Genomic DNA, 17,906 nt, shown 5'->3' with positions numbered 1-17,906 from the left:
GAAAAAATACTCTAATGGACTTTCCATTTTCACTTAAGCTCCTTATTGCAACACCATGATGCGAAGACTGGAGTCCAGCCCCATTTCCAGGATGATATGGAGAGCCCTGAAGCCACTGCTGGTGGGAAAAATTCTGTACACGCCGGATACTCCAGCCACCCAGAAAATCATCCATGAGGTAAAATAGGTCAAATAGCCTTCCTACCGAATGGCCATTCATGTGAGGAAATGCGCATTACAGGTTAATAAGACCTTCCAGGAACTGGGATTGTTGAGGGACCTTGGTGGAATGTGGGATGAGATGAAGCCCAAAGTCTGGGACTTCATGGAGAACAGCGAAGAAATGGATTTAGTCCGGGTGAGTGTACTTTTCTAACGGATGCGCAAATATATGATTAATCTACTCAAATCAAAATCAAAAGCCTTTATCATCATCATACACAGCTGCGTATAACGAAATTGGTGGTTTGCCTCGCAGATGTTAATAAATAACGATAAGATTGAGAAAACAAAACACCAAACTGGAGAGCATAGAGCCGCTGCACCCGTGCACGCCGCCATCTTGGATCCAGAGTTCCAAGGCGAAAACCCTTGCTGTCCATAAATAATATAAAGGCTCGTCTTACGTTTGGCAAAAAAACATCTTGATGATCCTCCACAATTTTGGAAGAACATTCTGTGGACTGATGAGTCAAAAGTTGAGCTTATTGGAAGGTGTGCGTGCCATTACATTTGGCAAAAAAAATGGCACAGCATTCCATCAAAAGAACACTATAAAAACAGTGAAGCATGGAGGTGGCAGTATGATGGTCTGGGGATGCTTTGCTACCTCAGGACCTGGATGACTTGCTGTAATTGATGGAAGAATTAATTCTGCTGTTGTGACAGAAATGGTTGTTTTAAGGTCTCTAATTTAGCTTTGGGTGAACCGGAGAAAGCAACATGAGAGATTTGTTGCAATTCTCAACTCATTTTGGACTATTGCTTTCTGACAAATGATTCTAAACGCTTAGCCATTATCATTCTCGTACACATTTATCTATCCTGCATGATTTACAATGAGCCTTAATTACGAAGGAACAAAATGCAGCCAATCACACACAACCATGATTTCCTTTTTTCCCTTTATGTCTCATCCTCAAATGGATGGTGAAAGTTTTGTTTCACCTTCAGCACTGCCACCCAGCGTTCGACCTCTGAATAGAATGTAGTCATAAATATCTGTTCGTTTTCTGTCAATCCTGCACGGGTAAAAAAAAATAGAAATTTCATGGATTCTTTCCCTTTTTACAAATAATATACAGTAGGTTATCATCTGCCTTAAGTTCATCTAACCTCAGGTATAAAATGAATAACCCTTATTAAAAAAATAATAATATCCATTTTCAATGATGGTCAATGCTGTATAGTTTGATGGTCGTCTATCATGTTAAAGTCTGTACAGCTTTCTACCAATATAATAGATCATCCATTTTTTTCTGCAGACACTTCTCCAAAATAACGCCAGCGCCACGTTCTTAAACATCCAACTCAGCGGGACGGAGTGGCGGGCGTCCGACGTGTCACGCTTCCTTTCCAAATCTTCAGAGGAACAAAAATCCGGGAGCTCAGCTTACACATGGAGGGACGTCTTCAACGAAACTGACCAGGCCATTCAAACCATCACCCGCTTCATGGAAGTAAGTACTCCACCTTATTAAAATCTTACTTCTAAAATTTGCCATTTTACTAGCTCCATTTCCCAAACGCACACAGTGATGACTATGACTATTTTCCCGGCATTCCAAGCAGGCTCTTGTATGCAATAAGCCGACATGTAATTGGCCATTTAGGTCATCTTGATAACATAATTTCAAAGCTCTTAGAACCATAATATGAGAATGGATTGTTTATAGTGCATTATGAGTCACTGTGTGCAAACATTAAGCTATGTAGGAAGTTGTTTCTTTGTATTTTCTAAAGCCTTCACATAATGCATGGTTACTTTTCTTGGCCAAACAGTTATAAAAGAAAATTCTGTCTCGCCTTTTTTGGGGGTTTGAACTCACTGACCTTTCAATCACATGTTGCAAGTCGTCTTAAATCGGTTAAGAAGCTCAGCTGGTGGTTTGCTAGTGTGCTGTCTATTTGAAGCTGTTGGATCACTTAGCTTATTGTCTAGCACACGTGTTAAAGTGGCGGCCCGTGGGCCAAATCTGGCCCACCGCATCATTTTGTGTGGCCCTGGAAAGTAAATCATGAGTGCCGACTTTCTGTTTTAGGATCAAATTAAAATGAAGAGTATAGATGTATATGAAATTTCCTGATTTTCCCCCTTTTAAATCAATAATTGTAACTTTTTAATCATTTTTTTCTGTTTTTAGTTCAAAAATCATTTTGTAAAATCTAAAAATATATTTTAAAAAAGCTAAAATATATATTGTTTTAGATCTATAAAAAACTGAATATTCAGGGATTTTAATCCATTTATATGAAAAAAATCTAAATATTATATCTAAAATGGTCTAGCCCACATGAAATCGAGTTGACGTTAACGCGGCCCGCGAACCAACCCGAGTCTGACACCCTTGGTCTAGCAGAACTGATTCTTAACACATTAGCTGCCATTCTGGGAGATAGACTCCCAATTTTTGACTGGGAATTGGACGGCTATCTGTGTTTTTCATAAAAATTTGGCTTTTTTTTGCTAATAACTACAACACCTACTCCGCAAATACTATTAAATCCAACTGGGCTGACAGCAAACCTTGTTCCGATAATGTGGATTATTTTGCATAACTCCCCCTGTACCTTGTTTCCAGTGCGTGAACCTGGACAAACTGGAACCAGTGGCCAACGAGGAGCGCTTGGTGAACAAATCCATGAGTCTCCTTGACAACCAGAAGTTTTGGGCAGGCATCGTGTTCCCCGACATCGCCCAGAGCGACAGCAGCTCGGACCTTCCCCCCAACGTCAACTACAAAATCCGCATGGACATCGATAATGTCGAGAGGACCAACAAAATCAAGGACGGGTAAGAAAAAAAAAGGGTCTCTGGACCTGTTTGGAGTACTTTTGACTGTTGTACCTTTTGAGCTCACTTGTCGTTTTGTTAGCTACTGGGATCCTGGTCCCCGGGCGGACCCTTTTGAGGACTTGCGATACATCTGGGGCGGATTCTCCTACCTGCAAGATGTGATTGAACAGGGAATTATCCGAGCTGTGACCGGGAGTAAGGAAAAGACCGGTATTTACATCCAGCAGATGCCCTACCCCTGCTACGTAGACGACATGTAAGAGAACGCGGAAAGGATTCGGTGGGATGCCGAACTCCGAAATTACAGTTTTTGCTTCCCTTTTTTGTAGTTTTCTGCGGGTGATGAGTCGATCCATGCCTCTTTTCATGACACTGGCCTGGATGTACTCGGTGGCCATCATCATCAAAGGCGTGGTGTATGAAAAAGAGGCCCGGCTCAAAGAGACCATGAGGATCATGGGGTTAAACAACGGCATCTTGTGGCTCAGCTGGTTCATCAGCAGTTTGATTCCGCTGCTGATTAGCGCTGCCCTGTTGGTGCTCTTGTTGAAGGTTAGCGTGATAAAGACTGTGATCAATGGCGATTCTACAGTGTTTTTACCGTCTTTGATTTTTTTTCTGTCTGTCCCGTTAGACCGGCAACTTGCTGCCTTACAGCGATTCCGGCGTGGTTTTCCTTTTCCTGAGCGCCTTTGGCGTGGTCACCATCATGCAGTGCTTCCTTATCAGCACGCTGTTCTCCCGCGCTAATTTAGCAGCAGCCTGCGGTGGAATCATCTACTTCACCCTCTACTTGCCTTACGTGCTGTGTGTCGCCTGGCAAGACTACTTGGGATACGCAGCCAAACTTGTTGTGGTGCGTTGATTGAGTTCGGTAATACAGGAGTGGATTTCTCATGTTAAGTCTTTTTTTTCCACCCGGCGTTTCAGAGCCTACTGTCTCCGGTCGCTTTTGGATTTGGCTGTGAGTACTTGTCCCTATTTGAAGAGCAAGGTGTGGGAATCCAGTGGTCTAACTTGCTGGCAAGTCCCCTGGAGGAGGACAGCTACAATCTGACCACGTCCATCTGTCTCATGCTCTTTGACGCCGCGCTCTACGGTATCATGACGTGGTACATCGAAGCCGTGTTTCCCGGTGAGTGTCCACACGCAGTAGTTTTTATGAAAACTCAACCGCTGTGAAGAGAAAATTCAGGAACTTACAAGAGGCAATGTCAATATTTCATTCGCAGGCCAGTATGGAATTCCCAGGCCTTGGTATTTCCCGTTCACCAGGACATACTGGTGCGGGGAGAAACAGAACAAGAACATATCGACTCTTTTGTCCAAGAAAGGAAATGCGGATGGTGTGTTTAGTTTTTTTCTCCTTTCGCAGTTGTCCTCGGACGTGAAAAATCAAATGAAGTTTTGAACTGAATGTTACATCTTGTTTCTCTCTAGGTATTTGCATCGAGGAGGAGCCAAGCCACATCGATCCAGGCGTTTACATAGAGAATCTGGTCAAGGTTTACAGTCATGGCAACAAACTGGCGGTAGATGGTCTCTCTTTGAGATTCTACGAAGGACAGATTACGTCCTTCCTGGGACACAATGGTGCCGGCAAGACCACTACAATGTAAGGCAAAGCACACATACAGTCATGAGAAGCTTCCAATTTACCAATGTATCCCTGTTTATTTTTGCCAGGTCAATCCTAACAGGGTTATTCCCACCCACCTCGGGAACGGCCTACATTTTAGGCAAAGACATTCGCTCGGAGCTCAGTGCCATCAGGCAGAATCTGGGCGTTTGCCCCCAACACAATGTGCTTTTTAGCATGTACGTATTGTCCTCAATGATTCAGTTATTTACGGAAGCCGTCTAACAATCTGTCCCTGTTTTACGTGAACGCAGGTTGACGGTGGAAGAGCACATTTGGTTCTACGCTCGCCTGAAGGGACTTCCTGAGGACATCGTGAAAGCCGAGATGGAACAAATTGTCAATGATGTCGGGTTGCCTCATAAGCGAAAGTCACGCACCAGCACGCTTTCTGGTCCGTACAATGGATTTCTCTTTCAACCTTGTTTTAACCGTTTGGTGGATAAACGAGAAGTGTCGGTAGCTCAATGGTACTCTTTTCGATTCAGGTGGAATGCAGCGGAAATTGTCGGTGGCCTTGGCTTTTGTCGGGGGCTCAAAAGTCGTTATCTTGGATGAACCCACAGCTGGTGTTGACCCTTATGCACGCCGGGGCATTTGGGACCTGCTTCTTAAATATCGACAAGGTAAAAAAAAAACGAATCCATTCATTTCCACCAAACAAACATCTGGATCAGGTCAATAAAGACTTTTGCTGGTGCTATCTAAAGAGCTTCATATTTAAATGCAGTGGCGGTCCGTGCATTTCCTAGTGACGCCTTCAGCAAAAACTATTTTATGGCTATAAAACCTCTACTGCAGCTACAGCTGCAACACAAAAGATAATCAATAATAACCTCATACAATTTAAATATTATTTAGGAATATAGCCATATTTTACTCACCAAAAATCCTTTTTAACTGTACACAAGCGATGACGTATCCCTACGCCTGCGAGAAGGCATTGTGGTGTTGCCAACTCGAAATCAGATTGGTTAAAGCAACAGTCTTATCAACGCTTGTTTAATGCAGCAGAGCCTGCAGAACTGATTGTGAAGGCCTTGAGGCAGATTTCTGACCCTGGCAACAAATAATGGCTGAAATGTGATTGGTTAAATGCTTCAATATGAAAACACACATCTGGAAGAAGTGCAACCAGGGGGAAAAGCAATAAAAGGAAGCTAACAGACAATTTGGAATTATTTAATAAGTATTCAAGGACAAAATATAATTAACATCAGTCTGTAATTCAGATATTTCTTAGGCCACCAGAGAAGGCCTTGAAGGCCCTGACGGCACACCACTGTTTAAATGTCCGTTTGACAACTATACACGTATGCTTAGATAAGAACATCGGTGTAACAAGATTTGTATCCTCATGTCAGGCCGCACCATCATCCTGTCCACCCACCACATGGACGAGGCCGACATTCTCGGCGACCGCATCGCCATCATCTCCCACGGCAAGCTATGCTGCGTGGGCTCCTCGCTTTTCCTCAAGACTCAACTGGGAACCGGCTACTATCTGACCCTGGTCAAGAGAGACTACGACCTGGCGCTGCAGTCCTGCAGGAATTCCGCCAGTACCGTCTCTTACAACAAAAAACCTGAAAAGGTAAGCGGCCCGCCATTTGTCTCACTTGTCGTTCTTGCGTTCATTTACTCAATGACTTTGTTCAATTAGGGGGATAATGTGTCGGAGAGCAGTTCAGATGCCGGCCTTGGCAGTGAACCAGAGAGTGAAACTACCACCATCGGTAGGAAAAAATTAAATCACTGCATTTGGATTGATTTTCTAGGACGTAAAGCAGCACCTCATTTTGTCACTTGTCTGGCTTTTAGATGTTTCCCTCATTTCCAACGTGATATTCAAGCACGTGTCAGAGGCTCGCCTGGTAGAGGACCTGGGACATGAGCTGACTTACATCTTGCCCTACCAGTCGGCCAAAGACGGCGCCTTTGTGGAGCTCTTCCATGAACTCGACGACCGTCTCGGCGATCTGGGAATATCAAGCTATGGAATATCCGATACCACTCTGGAAGAAGTAAAGAGCTTTTTTTAATATTGATGTGAACCATCAAATGACGTAGAGGTGATTCCACTGTCTTGTCTTTTAGATTTTCTTGAAAGTGGCTGAGGACAGCGGAGTTGATGCTGTAGAACTTTCAGGTAAAAATGATTTTTTTTTAAATGATACTCTCAAATCGCACACATCAAGTTAAGGAACATGAATCGACGTAACGGTTTGCGCTCGCAGACGGAGTCGTACCGACGAGAACCCGTCGCCGACACGCATTTGGAGACCATCAGAGCTGCTTGAAGCCCTTCACCGAAGATGACTTTGATTTGAATGACTCCGAAGGTAAGGCAAAAGTACAATGACGGAAAATGTAGCGACACATGCTAATGGGGAAAAATTGCACGTCTGTTGCGTGTGAACAGAGTCGCGAGAGACTGACTGGCTAAGCGGAAGTGACGGGAAAGGATCGTACCAAGTCAAAGGCTGGAGTCTGAAACGACAGCAGTTTGTGGCGTTACTCTGGAAAAGATTCCTCTATGCTCGACGTTCTAGGAAAGGCTTTTTTGCACAGGTACTGAAGTTAAAAGTGCTTCAGCCAATATTGATTCATTGAATGGATGTCTCAATACTTTTGATTGGCCACCATGCTCCCTTTCCCTTGCAATGAAACATTTTGTATAGCTCTAAATAACCGTGTTTTATTTTGTTTCCTTGCTAGATCGTCCTCCCTGCTGTGTTTGTGTGCATTGCATTGGTGTTCAGCCTAATTGTACCTCCATTTGGAAAGTACCCAAGCCTGGCTCTCAATCCAAGCATGTATGGAGAGCAGTTTTCCTTTGTAAGGTATGTTCATCCAAAATATTTATTGTACCGCATACCTGTCAACGTACACGCTTTTGCTGAAATCATGAGTGCCAACTTTCTGTTTTAGGATCAAATTAAAATGAAGAGTATAGATTTATATTAAATTTCCTGATTTTCCCCCTTTTAAATCAATAATTATCATTTTTTAATCCATTTTTTTCTGTGTTTTTAGTTCAAAAATCATCTTGTAAAATCTAAAAATAGATTTCAAAAAAATCTAAAATAAACATTGTTTTAGATTTATAAAAAACGGAATATTCAGGGCTTTTAATCCAGTTCTTTTAATCCATTTATAAAAAAAAATATCTAAATATTATATCTAAAATGGTCCGGCCCACGTGTGATCAAGTATTGACGTCAAAGCGGCCCGCGAACCAACCCGAGTCTGACACCCTTGGTGTACGCCGTATAACATCTTTTGTGGGGGATTTTACGTACGTTTTAAGCATGATACGTGCACGCGCATTCTCCTTTTCACTATGTAAATATAGCGTGTCAGCAAGCAATGTACCTAGACAGTCAAGCTGTGACATCTACAGAATCTTGAATTTAGTGCATACTGATTGGGCACCCCATCCACTTTGGATAAAATTTTAGACTTAAGTGTGCCCTATGTGAGTAAATATGGGCCACGTTGCATTTGTATTGTTTTTTTATCGCTTAATAAGGGGAATTGCAATCATTAATAACGGGATAAATTGGCCGAGGTTGCCAGGTCTGATACCGACCGAACCATGTGTTAAAACACTTGCTGGGTGGGTTTGGTCATGTGCATTCAACTGATGATAATGTCCTATCTATACAGTAATGACATACCCGACGACCTTCATGCCAACAAACTCCTCAGAGCGTTGACAGACAGACCCGGATTTAGATCACGCTGCATGGAAGGAGAGTCCATTTTGTGAGTCAGGATTTTAAACCGAATCAAAAATGGCCGTTCATAAACTAGCAACAGAAGATTATTCATTGTAAATCTGTCTCCGAATGCTGCAGGGATAATTTGTGTACAGAGGATGATGAGTGGTCGATTCCGGAAGTACCTGAAAGCGTCAAAGCCATGTTCGACAACGGCAACTGGTCCATGGAGAATCCGTCACCCCTGTGCGCCTGCAGCTGCGAAGGGCGGAAAAGGATGCTCCCTGAATGTCCAGCTGGAGCGGGGGGGCTTCCTCCTCCACAGGTGAGTGAGGACAAAAGACGGAGATGTGAGCTGCTTGATTGGACGTGGAAAGAGACAGGTTTGTCTTCTTTTTTTTTTAGAAGAAACGCAGCGACAAAGAGACCCTTCAAAATTTGACCGGAAGAAATGTGTCCGATTATCTGGTTAAAACGTACGCTCAGATCATTGGCAAAAGGTAAAACTTTGTTCTGTTCCATTGGGAATATTTGATCTTAGTTGATGTTCGCTTGATGGTTCAAAGTGTGGTTATTAATAAACTTTTTTTTCTATGTCTTAGTCTGAAGAACAAGATTTGGGTCAACGAGTTTAGGTACATTTTTATTGATATTGAGTCCCTCTTGAGAGCATGAATGTGGTTTGTCTCCCGTAATAAAACACTTTATCGCTGCACAGATACGGCGGCTTCTCACTCGGCGCCAGGGGCTCTCAGCTTCCAGCCCAGAGAGACGAGATCGATGAGGCAATCGCTCAACTGCGCCGGCGCTTCCGTCTGGAAAGGGTCAGAGCTTTCAGACACACTGTTATAAAGCACATTACCGTTAAAACACTGCTTTCAAGCGCCGATTCGTCCACAAATGTTCATAAGTGGAAGCTACAGTATATAAAACAATATAGTTTGGCTCATTTAATCACATGATTGTATTACATTCAACCCGATAAAGAACGAAACTGCCTACAAAAATGTAACTAAATGAAATGTAAGATTCATTTAAATTAAGAGGCCCATAATGGGTTCAATTATCTCGACTGACGTCTGTCTTGATCACAACCCTTTTAGGGAGCTGCACCAGATCGTTTCTTCCACAGTCTTTCCAACTTCATTCAAGGATTAGACACCAAAAATAACGTCAAGGTAAGTGCACGCTCTCACGTACAGCATACAAAGGATTAAGCAGCGTGACTAAAAAACATACTCCATCCATCCATCCACAGATTTGGTTCAACAACAAGGGCTGGCACAGCATTGGCTCCTTTCTAAACGTGATGAACAATGGCATCCTCAGAGCAAGTTTACCAGCTGGCCAAGACCCGGCCAAATATGCGATCAATGCCTATAATCATCCCCTCAACCTTACCAAGGAGCAGCTGTCCCAAGTTGCTCTGTAAGTCGGCTAAAACGGACTATAAATTTCAACTATCTGACGAGAAAATGACATTTGTGACTTCCTTTTTTCTCAGGATGACGACTTCAGTGGACGTGCTGGTGTCCATCTGCGTGATCTTCGCCATGTCCTTTGTACCTGCCAGCTTCGTTGTCTTTCTCATTCAGGAGAGGGTGAACAAGGCAAAACACTTGCAGTTCATTAGCGGAGTGCAACCTTTTCTCTACTGGCTGGCCAATTTTCTTTGGGATATGGTATGACGTTCCTCTCCAAGCACACCAATTTTTTTTATGGATTTCTACACTACTTCACTTATTCAAGTGTTTTTATGTTGGTCCTTTTTCCTCAGTGTAACTACATTGTCCCCGCCACTCTAGTCATCATTATCTTCATCTGCTTCCAACAAGATGCTTACGTCTCTTCCACTAATCTGCCAGTGCTAGCTTTGCTGCTTCTGTTGTACGGGTAAGTTGGAGCATTTTTTATTAATGTGATACGCAGTTGAATGCACACTGCAAATACTCAAGATGTTTAAAAAAATAAAAATAAAAATCGATCTGGTGATTCATTGCAATGTTACGTGACAAAATTCTTCTATTGATTCCAAATCTGTCCAAAACGATCATTACACGTGACTTTTTATTGGAAAATAAACAATGAGGGCCCCCACTACCGTTCTTCCATATTTTTTTTATTTTTTTTCAAATTATTGGATTGGATTGGATAACTTTATTCATCCCGTATTCGGGAAATTCCATTGTCACAGTAGAAAGAGGGTGAGAATGCAGATACAGGAAAGGCATTTTAGACATGAATAGATAGGTACTAAGTAAGTTAATAAATAAATATTTTATATTTATAAAGAAATTTATCAATGTATATATTTTTTATTAAATTTATTTATTTGTATATATTTTATATATATACATTTAGAAATAGATAAATATAATTGTAGTTTGTTATGCATGTTTTAACATTTTTTTCTTGTTTGTTTTCATATTTTTAGAATCCTGCATTTAAGCAAATGATGGAAATTGTCCTTTCTGCTTCCTTTCCAGATGGTCCATCACACCTCTGATGTACCCAGCCTCATTTTTCTTTAAGATACCCAGCACGGCCTACGTGGTTCTGACCAGTGTCAACATACTGATCGGAATAAACGGCAGCGTGTCCACATTTGTCCTGGAGCTGTTTGGAGGCAATGTAAATAAAACTTTTCTTAAACCATATAATGTTTTTTTCTGTGTTAAATTCTGTCATATCAAGGCTTCAATTAAAATCCTTTCAGGAGATCGGCGGTATCAATGACATCCTGAAGAACGTTTTCCTCATCTTCCCCCATTTCTGTCTGGGCCGAGGCTTGATTGACATGGTAAAGAATCAAGCCATGGCGGATGCTTTGGAAAGATTTGGTAAGCACAACCTTCTTCATCTCGGATGAATGGCGACAAGCTTCTTGAGGTTTTTAACAAGACGCTGGTTAACCTGCAGGGGAAAACCGTTTCCGTTCTCCTTTGGCCTGGGACATGGTTGGAAAGAACCTGTTTGCAATGGCTATTGAGGGAGTCATCTTTTTCTCCATCACTGTCCTCATTCAGTACCGATTCTGCATCAAGGCCAGGTGCGTGTTGAAGAATTCTATTATAAACATCTATTTTCTGTAAAAAATAATTAAACCTACGTACTTTGACCAAAAAGATATTCTTAATCAGCATGGCCTCATCTTTTTACAGGTCATCATCCAGTCACCTGAAGCCAATCGGAGAAGAGGATGAAGACGTGGCGAGGGAACGGCAGAGAATTCTCAGCGGGGCGGGGCAAGCCGACATTTTGGAGCTCCGTCAGCTCACTAAAATTTATAAGCGGAAGCAGAAACCCGCCGTGGACCGGCTCTGTGTTGGCATTCCTCCAGGCGAGGTAGGAAATATGTTTTACATGTTTCTGCTCTTGACTAGGCTGACATAAATGAGCAATGACAGCTACTCGTTAAGTGATCCATTAATCTTGGACACTTCTGTGCTAAAATGTTATGCTTCTACTCGGCACCAAACGGGCAAAATTTTATAATTTTGAAACTGTAGCCGATATTACCGATAAAAAGTCATTATCATGAAAGTTTTGTCAAATGGAATTAAGTACGTTTTCTTAAGTATTTCAATTTTTCACACCAGCCTAAAATTCCTTAAAATTGTAGTCCCCTGACATGTTCTGGTACAAATAATAATATAAACAATATAATGACTTCTAAAACTTACTTTGTTCAAAAAAATGAAATATTACTCTGTAAAACCTTTTTTTTGTAAATTTAACATCGCAACATATTTAAATTTAAATAAATCGCAATTTCAGGTTTTTCCATTATCGTGTAGATACATTGAAATGAGGCCCTAGAGCTCATCTCTGGATAGTTTAAAATGTTAAACCAGTAATCTGCTTTCCAGTGGAAATAGTAAAATGGCTAAATGTTATTTTTCTTTTTCCAGTGTTTTGGCTTGCTGGGAGTTAACGGAGCTGGGAAAACTAGCACGTTTAAAATGTTGACGGGCGATTCGGTGGTTACCAGTGGAGAGGCTTTCCTGGCTGGCAAGAGGTAGGACGTGCAACATAGAGTCCGGGAAAAGGTTCTAAATCTAAATGCTGTTTTGATGTCATTAGCATTTCTTTGCAGGAAATGACAATCTTCCTTGTGTGTATGTGCTTTACTCCAGTGTGAATACAGAAATCAATGAAGTGCATCAGAACATGGGCTACTGTCCGCAGTTCGATGCAATCAACGATTTGCTGACGGGACGCGAGCACCTTGAGTTCTACGCCATTCTCAGAGGTGTTCCGGAGAAGGAAGTGTGCGAGGTCAGTAACATACGCAAACACTCGTTAAGAACCAAATCCCTTTGTTTTTCTATTCAAAATATATCCGAAATCTAACGAAAATGAGTTTATCGTACCTACGGGTTGATGTATGGTTCTCTCCGCTAGGTGGCAGAGTGGGGCATTCGAAAGTTGGGGTTGGTCAAGTATGTTGACAAATCAGCAGGGAGCTACAGTGGAGGCAACATGAGGAAATTGTCCACAGCCATCGCGCTCATAGGAGGACCGCCAGTCGTATTCCTGGTAGGAATAAGACAGACTCAATTTAACGGCTTCTAAATGAAATACATTCTCATGACCTCAATATCTCATTTTTTTTATATCGAACAGGATGAGCCTACAACAGGCATGGACCCGAAAGCGCGGCGTGCCCTGTGGAACGCCATACTGAGTATTATCAAAGAGGGCCGGTCTGTCGTCCTGACCTCCCACAGGTTCGATTTAACAAACATTTCAATCTCAAGTCATTATTTTCCCCAAGTAAATGTATTTTTTTTGTTTTTTTTCAATAGCATGGAGGAGTGTGAAGCACTCTGCACCAGAATGGCCATCATGGTCAATGGCAGGTTCCGCTGTCTGGGGAGTGTCCAGCACCTAAAAAACAGGTACAAAAAAAATGCAGAAAACCACATATATGCACCACGGCGAGGTGATGATGACTAAAATATGCCATCATATTTTTCTTCAGGTTTGGAGACGGTTACACCATCATCCTTAGGGTGGCTGGACCAGATCCGGACCTCAAGCCAGTGATTGACTTCATCGAGCAAGAACTGCCGGGCAGTACGCTGAAGGAGAAACATCGTAACATGCTTCAGTACCAACTGCCATCCTCCCTCACCTCCTTGGCGCGAATTTTCTCCCTGCTGGCCACCAACAAGGAGGCGCTCAGGATAGAGGACTACTCTGTCTCTCAGACCACACTAGACCAAGTAAGGCCATTTCTGGGGGTTTGGGTTGGTTGTATCATTAGATGAGTTCTTATCATTACAAAAAGTACTCGCATTTGATTTACTTATTTATTTGATTTCTTCACACTTTCATAGCAAGGACTCCAAAAAGGAATGACATTTTTTTTAATAAAATTTAGTTATGGTAATAAATGCTAGGGGGGGAAATACCGTATTGTCACACTATTTCATAGTATGATACACTGCCGAAGTTGTGGAACACGACAACCTGTCACTTTTTGTAGGGTCTAGTTATCTGATATATTATTAATAGATGCCTATTTGGTCTTTTGTTCTCTATTTTACTATTGTTACTTTAACATTAGTTTACTCTTGGTTTCTCCTAAAATAAAAATAGGCCCTACCAAAAGTGCGAATCAGTTTTTTATATATATATATATATTTTTTTTTTATTTTTTTTATTATAGTCAGTGTTTTTTAAATTCATATATGTGTACATATATATATATATATATATATATATATATATATATATATATATATATATATATATATATATATATGTATATGTATGTATATGTGTATATGTGTATATGTGTATATATATATATATATAGTCACATTTTTTAGGGTCTCATTATCTGAAATATTATTAATAGATGCCTATTTGGTCTTTTGTTCTCTATTTTACTATTGTTACTTTAACATTAGTTTACTCTTGGTTTCTCCTAAAATAAAAACAGGCCCTACCAAAAGTGCGAATCATTTTTTATATATATATATTTTTTGTTATTCTTTTTTATTATAGTCTGTGTTTTTTTAAATTCATATATTTGTGTATATATGTGTATGTGGGTGTGGGTGTGTATGTATGTATGTATGTATGTATGTATGTATGTATATATATGTATGTCTATATGTGTATGTATGTATACGTGTATATGTGTATGTGTGTGTGTATATATATATATATACACGTGTATATATATATACACGTATATATATACACATATATATGTATGGATGTATCTATATATATATATATACACATATATATATATATACACAGGGGCCAGAGCCGCCTCTACCTACTGAGGAGTCTACGGTCCTTTGGAGTGTGCAGGACACTGCTGAGGACTTTCTACGACACTGTGGTGGCCTCTGCAGTGTTTTATGCAGTGCTTTGTTGGGGATGCGGGAGCACGGAGAGGGACAGGAACAGGCTGAATAAGCTGGTCAGGAGGGCCAGCTCTGTTCTGGGCTGTCCTTTGGACTCTGTGGAGGAAGTGGGAGAGCGGAGGATGCTGACCAGGATGATGTCCATCATGGACAGCACCTCCCACCCCCTGCATGAGTCTGTGGAGTCCCTCCGAAGCTGCTTTAGCAATAGACTGCGGCACCCTCATTGCAGGAAGGAGCGCTTCCGCAGATCCTTCCTCCCATCAGCTGTCAGGCTCTTTAACAAAAAAATGGCTTTGTGTTAAGACCTACCGTATGCATGCATGTACATTTATGTGTATGTATGTATGTATATATGTCCTAAGCAACACGCTTATTTGATTATATATTTATTCATGTATTTATTTATTTCTTGACCTACTTATTACCTATCTATTACCTATCTATTAATGTCTAAAATGCCTTTCCTATTCCTGCATCCTCACCCTCTTGCCACTGGAACAACGAAATTTCCCGAATACGGGATGAATAAAGTTATCCAATCCAATCCAATCCAATCCAATATATATATATACACGTATATATATACACATATATATATGTATGGATGTATCTATATATATATACACATATATATATGTATGGATGTATCTATATATATATACACATATATATATATGTATGGATGTATCTATATATATATATACATATGTATGTGAATTTAAAAAACACTGACTACATTCATAATATCTCTTTCGAACATGCACACTTGTTTTTAATTTGTAGTCGCAGGTGATCCAATCAGTCTTCTCTCCACCACAGGTGTTTGTAAATTTTGCCAAGGACCAAAGCGACGAAGACCACTTGAAAGACCTCCACCTGGGCAAACGAGACGCGGTGGTGGTGGACATTTCCCAGCTCAACTCTTTCCTCACGGATGACAAAACCAGGGAGAGCTGCGTCTGATAAAACCCTCAAAGCGGGAGAAAGACTACGTTGACATGTCCGCTTTTGTTTTGTTTTTAAATTTGTTTTTATTTGAATCGTCAGTGGACCTGCTGTTCAACGCACAGCCTCTCAAGATTTGACAAGGCAGAGACTGCAGGTATTGTGAAACACACTGAACTCCATGCAAATCAATGCAAGAAATCTATATATTTAATACGAGAGGACACTTGCGTGAGGAGGGTTGGAGACTGGTGCTTCTCCTTCACCGTGGACACTTGAAGTGGAATCGGCACGCTTTGTTTGACTGGAAAAGTAGCCGTGCTACTCTCTCAATGGAAGTCTAATTGAAAGCCCATTTCCCCAAAAGTAGAAAGCTACATTATAGGGGGAAAAAAAAGAATGTTCAATGTATCATTCACTGCGAATTTCTGAAGGATTTAAAAGACTTTAATACCTTTTTCAGGGTCAGATTTTCATTACCAGAAGCAGTTTTATAATAATTCAAGATGTGACGCAAACAATTAAACACATTTCAAGGGAGGAACCGCAAATTTTGTGACCGCTTTTGTAATTTGATTCACAACGAGTCCTTGTTTTAATTTGCTTTTCACTGAGAAAAAAAAAGATCGATAGCATTCTCTTTTATATTTGTGGTTCCTACTGTCATGACTTAGTTTTTTATAGTGCCTAACGTATATGGTGGCTACGGAAGAAATGTGAGCACTCCATTAAAACAACAACGACGACGTACATTTAGGCTGGAAAGGAATGTACATTACAGTAATAAGACCAAGTGACAAAGCACAAAAACTGTTTTTCCTGTACAGAAAAACAAGTCCTTCCTTGTTTAAAAGAACAAAAACAAAAAAAACTTGTTTTTTTTATGTCTATACACGATGTGCGATCTGTGATGGACTTGTTCACGATGAAAATCGTGATATTGTATCGTTCTCCTTTTTGCCTGTACACACATCATAGTGGCGTTTCAGCATTATATTGTGAGTATGGCAAAACTTGCGGGCTGCTTTGTTGTTATTCAAACGTCACAGAAACGGGGGCTCAATCTAAAAGAACGTGATAAGGCGGATAAAGAAAAGGTAGCACTCGTGTACTGTACATTTTGGATGTAATTCTGCTTTCTTTGCGATGGAACTAAAGATGGTTAATGTTATGTACAGTAAAAATGATGGTGATGTTTACTGAAAATGACGTAACATCCAGTTCTGTGCCAAATTGAGCTCAACCAGCAGAATACTGAAGAGGCAATTGTTTTGTACAATTTCAAATGTGCTTTCATGTCATATTCCCATTAGGTCAAATGAAACAAATTTCCATATGTTACTGTATGTAGAAAAGTTGCCAAACTAATTCTGACTGTGCTGCCATGACTGGACACCATTAGGGACCATGTCTATTGAATTAGTGTTATGACCAAATATGTAGAATTGTGTCAAGAGTTGAAAAGCGGTGCTCAATGTTCAGAAAAAATTAAAAAAAATTAAAAATATTGAAAGTTTTCATAGCTTTGAAAGCTGGTGTCGACCCCAGAATGACTTAAAGACAGTTACGAGTACACCCAAAAAGAAATGTGATGCGCTATAGGTATGAAAAGTTGACTTTGAAAGAATGTCAAATTGTAATCACTGAAACCGATCAAACCAATGTGGTGATTTATTCCTCTTTTGCTTGATATTATCATTCGTTTACATTTTCACAAGTATTAAACAACAGGTGTTGAGTTTGTTACCCCTTGTGTACAGTAACTATTAAAATAAAGTTCATACATTTTGAAAAGAAAATGGTCTCTGTTAACTTGTTAGTTTAAATCATATGTGTAGGATGAATTTGTCTATTTGCATATGTCATATTTGCTTTGCTTTAGGTCACTTGAAATAACTAAAGATTGCTCAACATTTTTTTCAAATAGCTTTCATAAACATCAGCTGTAACTTTATTGCAGACTGAAAAATCTGAGAAAGTATATTATAAACTGAATAATTCGTGGGAATTCACCCAAATAGTCTTTTTTAGTGGGATGAATCACCATACGTCACATGTGTCAAAGTGGCGGCCCGGGGGCCAAATCTGGCCCGCCGCGTCATTTTGTGTGGCCCGGGAAAGTAAATCATGATTCATTCTGTTTTAGGATCAAATTAAAATGAAAAGTACGTATAGATGTATATAAAATTTCCTGA

The 17,906-nt window shown here is 40.5% G+C and overlaps 1 protein-coding gene across 1 annotated transcript in view; it reads left to right on the top strand.

Moving 5' to 3' along the window:
- Window positions 1-17,510, top strand: part of LOC144076993 (phospholipid-transporting ATPase ABCA1-like) — a 34,856-nt gene extending 17,346 nt beyond the window's left edge. The window contains exons 10-49 of the mRNA XM_077604415.1: window positions 39-178; window positions 242-358; window positions 1,485-1,679; window positions 2,802-3,013; window positions 3,096-3,272; window positions 3,346-3,568; window positions 3,651-3,872; window positions 3,947-4,151; window positions 4,249-4,362; window positions 4,457-4,631; window positions 4,703-4,834; window positions 4,910-5,049; window positions 5,144-5,281; window positions 6,020-6,249; window positions 6,319-6,391; window positions 6,477-6,679; window positions 6,753-6,804; window positions 6,893-6,997; window positions 7,078-7,226; window positions 7,374-7,498; window positions 8,325-8,423; window positions 8,516-8,702; window positions 8,783-8,877; window positions 8,980-9,012; window positions 9,096-9,201; window positions 9,481-9,555; window positions 9,636-9,805; window positions 9,882-10,059; window positions 10,155-10,270; window positions 10,864-11,008; window positions 11,094-11,217; window positions 11,297-11,426; window positions 11,539-11,722; window positions 12,289-12,395; window positions 12,514-12,655; window positions 12,782-12,916; window positions 13,004-13,107; window positions 13,186-13,278; window positions 13,362-13,605; window positions 15,586-17,510. Of these exons, the coding sequence (XP_077460541.1) occupies window positions 39-178; window positions 242-358; window positions 1,485-1,679; window positions 2,802-3,013; window positions 3,096-3,272; window positions 3,346-3,568; window positions 3,651-3,872; window positions 3,947-4,151; window positions 4,249-4,362; window positions 4,457-4,631; window positions 4,703-4,834; window positions 4,910-5,049; window positions 5,144-5,281; window positions 6,020-6,249; window positions 6,319-6,391; window positions 6,477-6,679; window positions 6,753-6,804; window positions 6,893-6,997; window positions 7,078-7,226; window positions 7,374-7,498; window positions 8,325-8,423; window positions 8,516-8,702; window positions 8,783-8,877; window positions 8,980-9,012; window positions 9,096-9,201; window positions 9,481-9,555; window positions 9,636-9,805; window positions 9,882-10,059; window positions 10,155-10,270; window positions 10,864-11,008; window positions 11,094-11,217; window positions 11,297-11,426; window positions 11,539-11,722; window positions 12,289-12,395; window positions 12,514-12,655; window positions 12,782-12,916; window positions 13,004-13,107; window positions 13,186-13,278; window positions 13,362-13,605; window positions 15,586-15,729 (5,738 nt within the window). The 3' untranslated portion in view covers window positions 15,730-17,510. The remainder of the gene's footprint in view (window positions 1-38; window positions 179-241; window positions 359-1,484; window positions 1,680-2,801; window positions 3,014-3,095; window positions 3,273-3,345; window positions 3,569-3,650; window positions 3,873-3,946; window positions 4,152-4,248; window positions 4,363-4,456; window positions 4,632-4,702; window positions 4,835-4,909; window positions 5,050-5,143; window positions 5,282-6,019; window positions 6,250-6,318; window positions 6,392-6,476; window positions 6,680-6,752; window positions 6,805-6,892; window positions 6,998-7,077; window positions 7,227-7,373; window positions 7,499-8,324; window positions 8,424-8,515; window positions 8,703-8,782; window positions 8,878-8,979; window positions 9,013-9,095; window positions 9,202-9,480; window positions 9,556-9,635; window positions 9,806-9,881; window positions 10,060-10,154; window positions 10,271-10,863; window positions 11,009-11,093; window positions 11,218-11,296; window positions 11,427-11,538; window positions 11,723-12,288; window positions 12,396-12,513; window positions 12,656-12,781; window positions 12,917-13,003; window positions 13,108-13,185; window positions 13,279-13,361; window positions 13,606-15,585) is intronic.
- Window positions 17,511-17,906: the final 396 nt, after the last annotated feature.

This window comes from Stigmatopora argus, chromosome 7 (genome assembly GCF_051989625.1).
Source record: "Stigmatopora argus isolate UIUO_Sarg chromosome 7, RoL_Sarg_1.0, whole genome shotgun sequence".
Classification (NCBI taxonomy): Eukaryota; Metazoa; Chordata; class Actinopteri; order Syngnathiformes; family Syngnathidae; genus Stigmatopora; species Stigmatopora argus.
The sequence above is the reverse complement of the archived record's forward strand: the minus strand, read 5'-3'. Positions and strand labels throughout refer to the sequence as shown.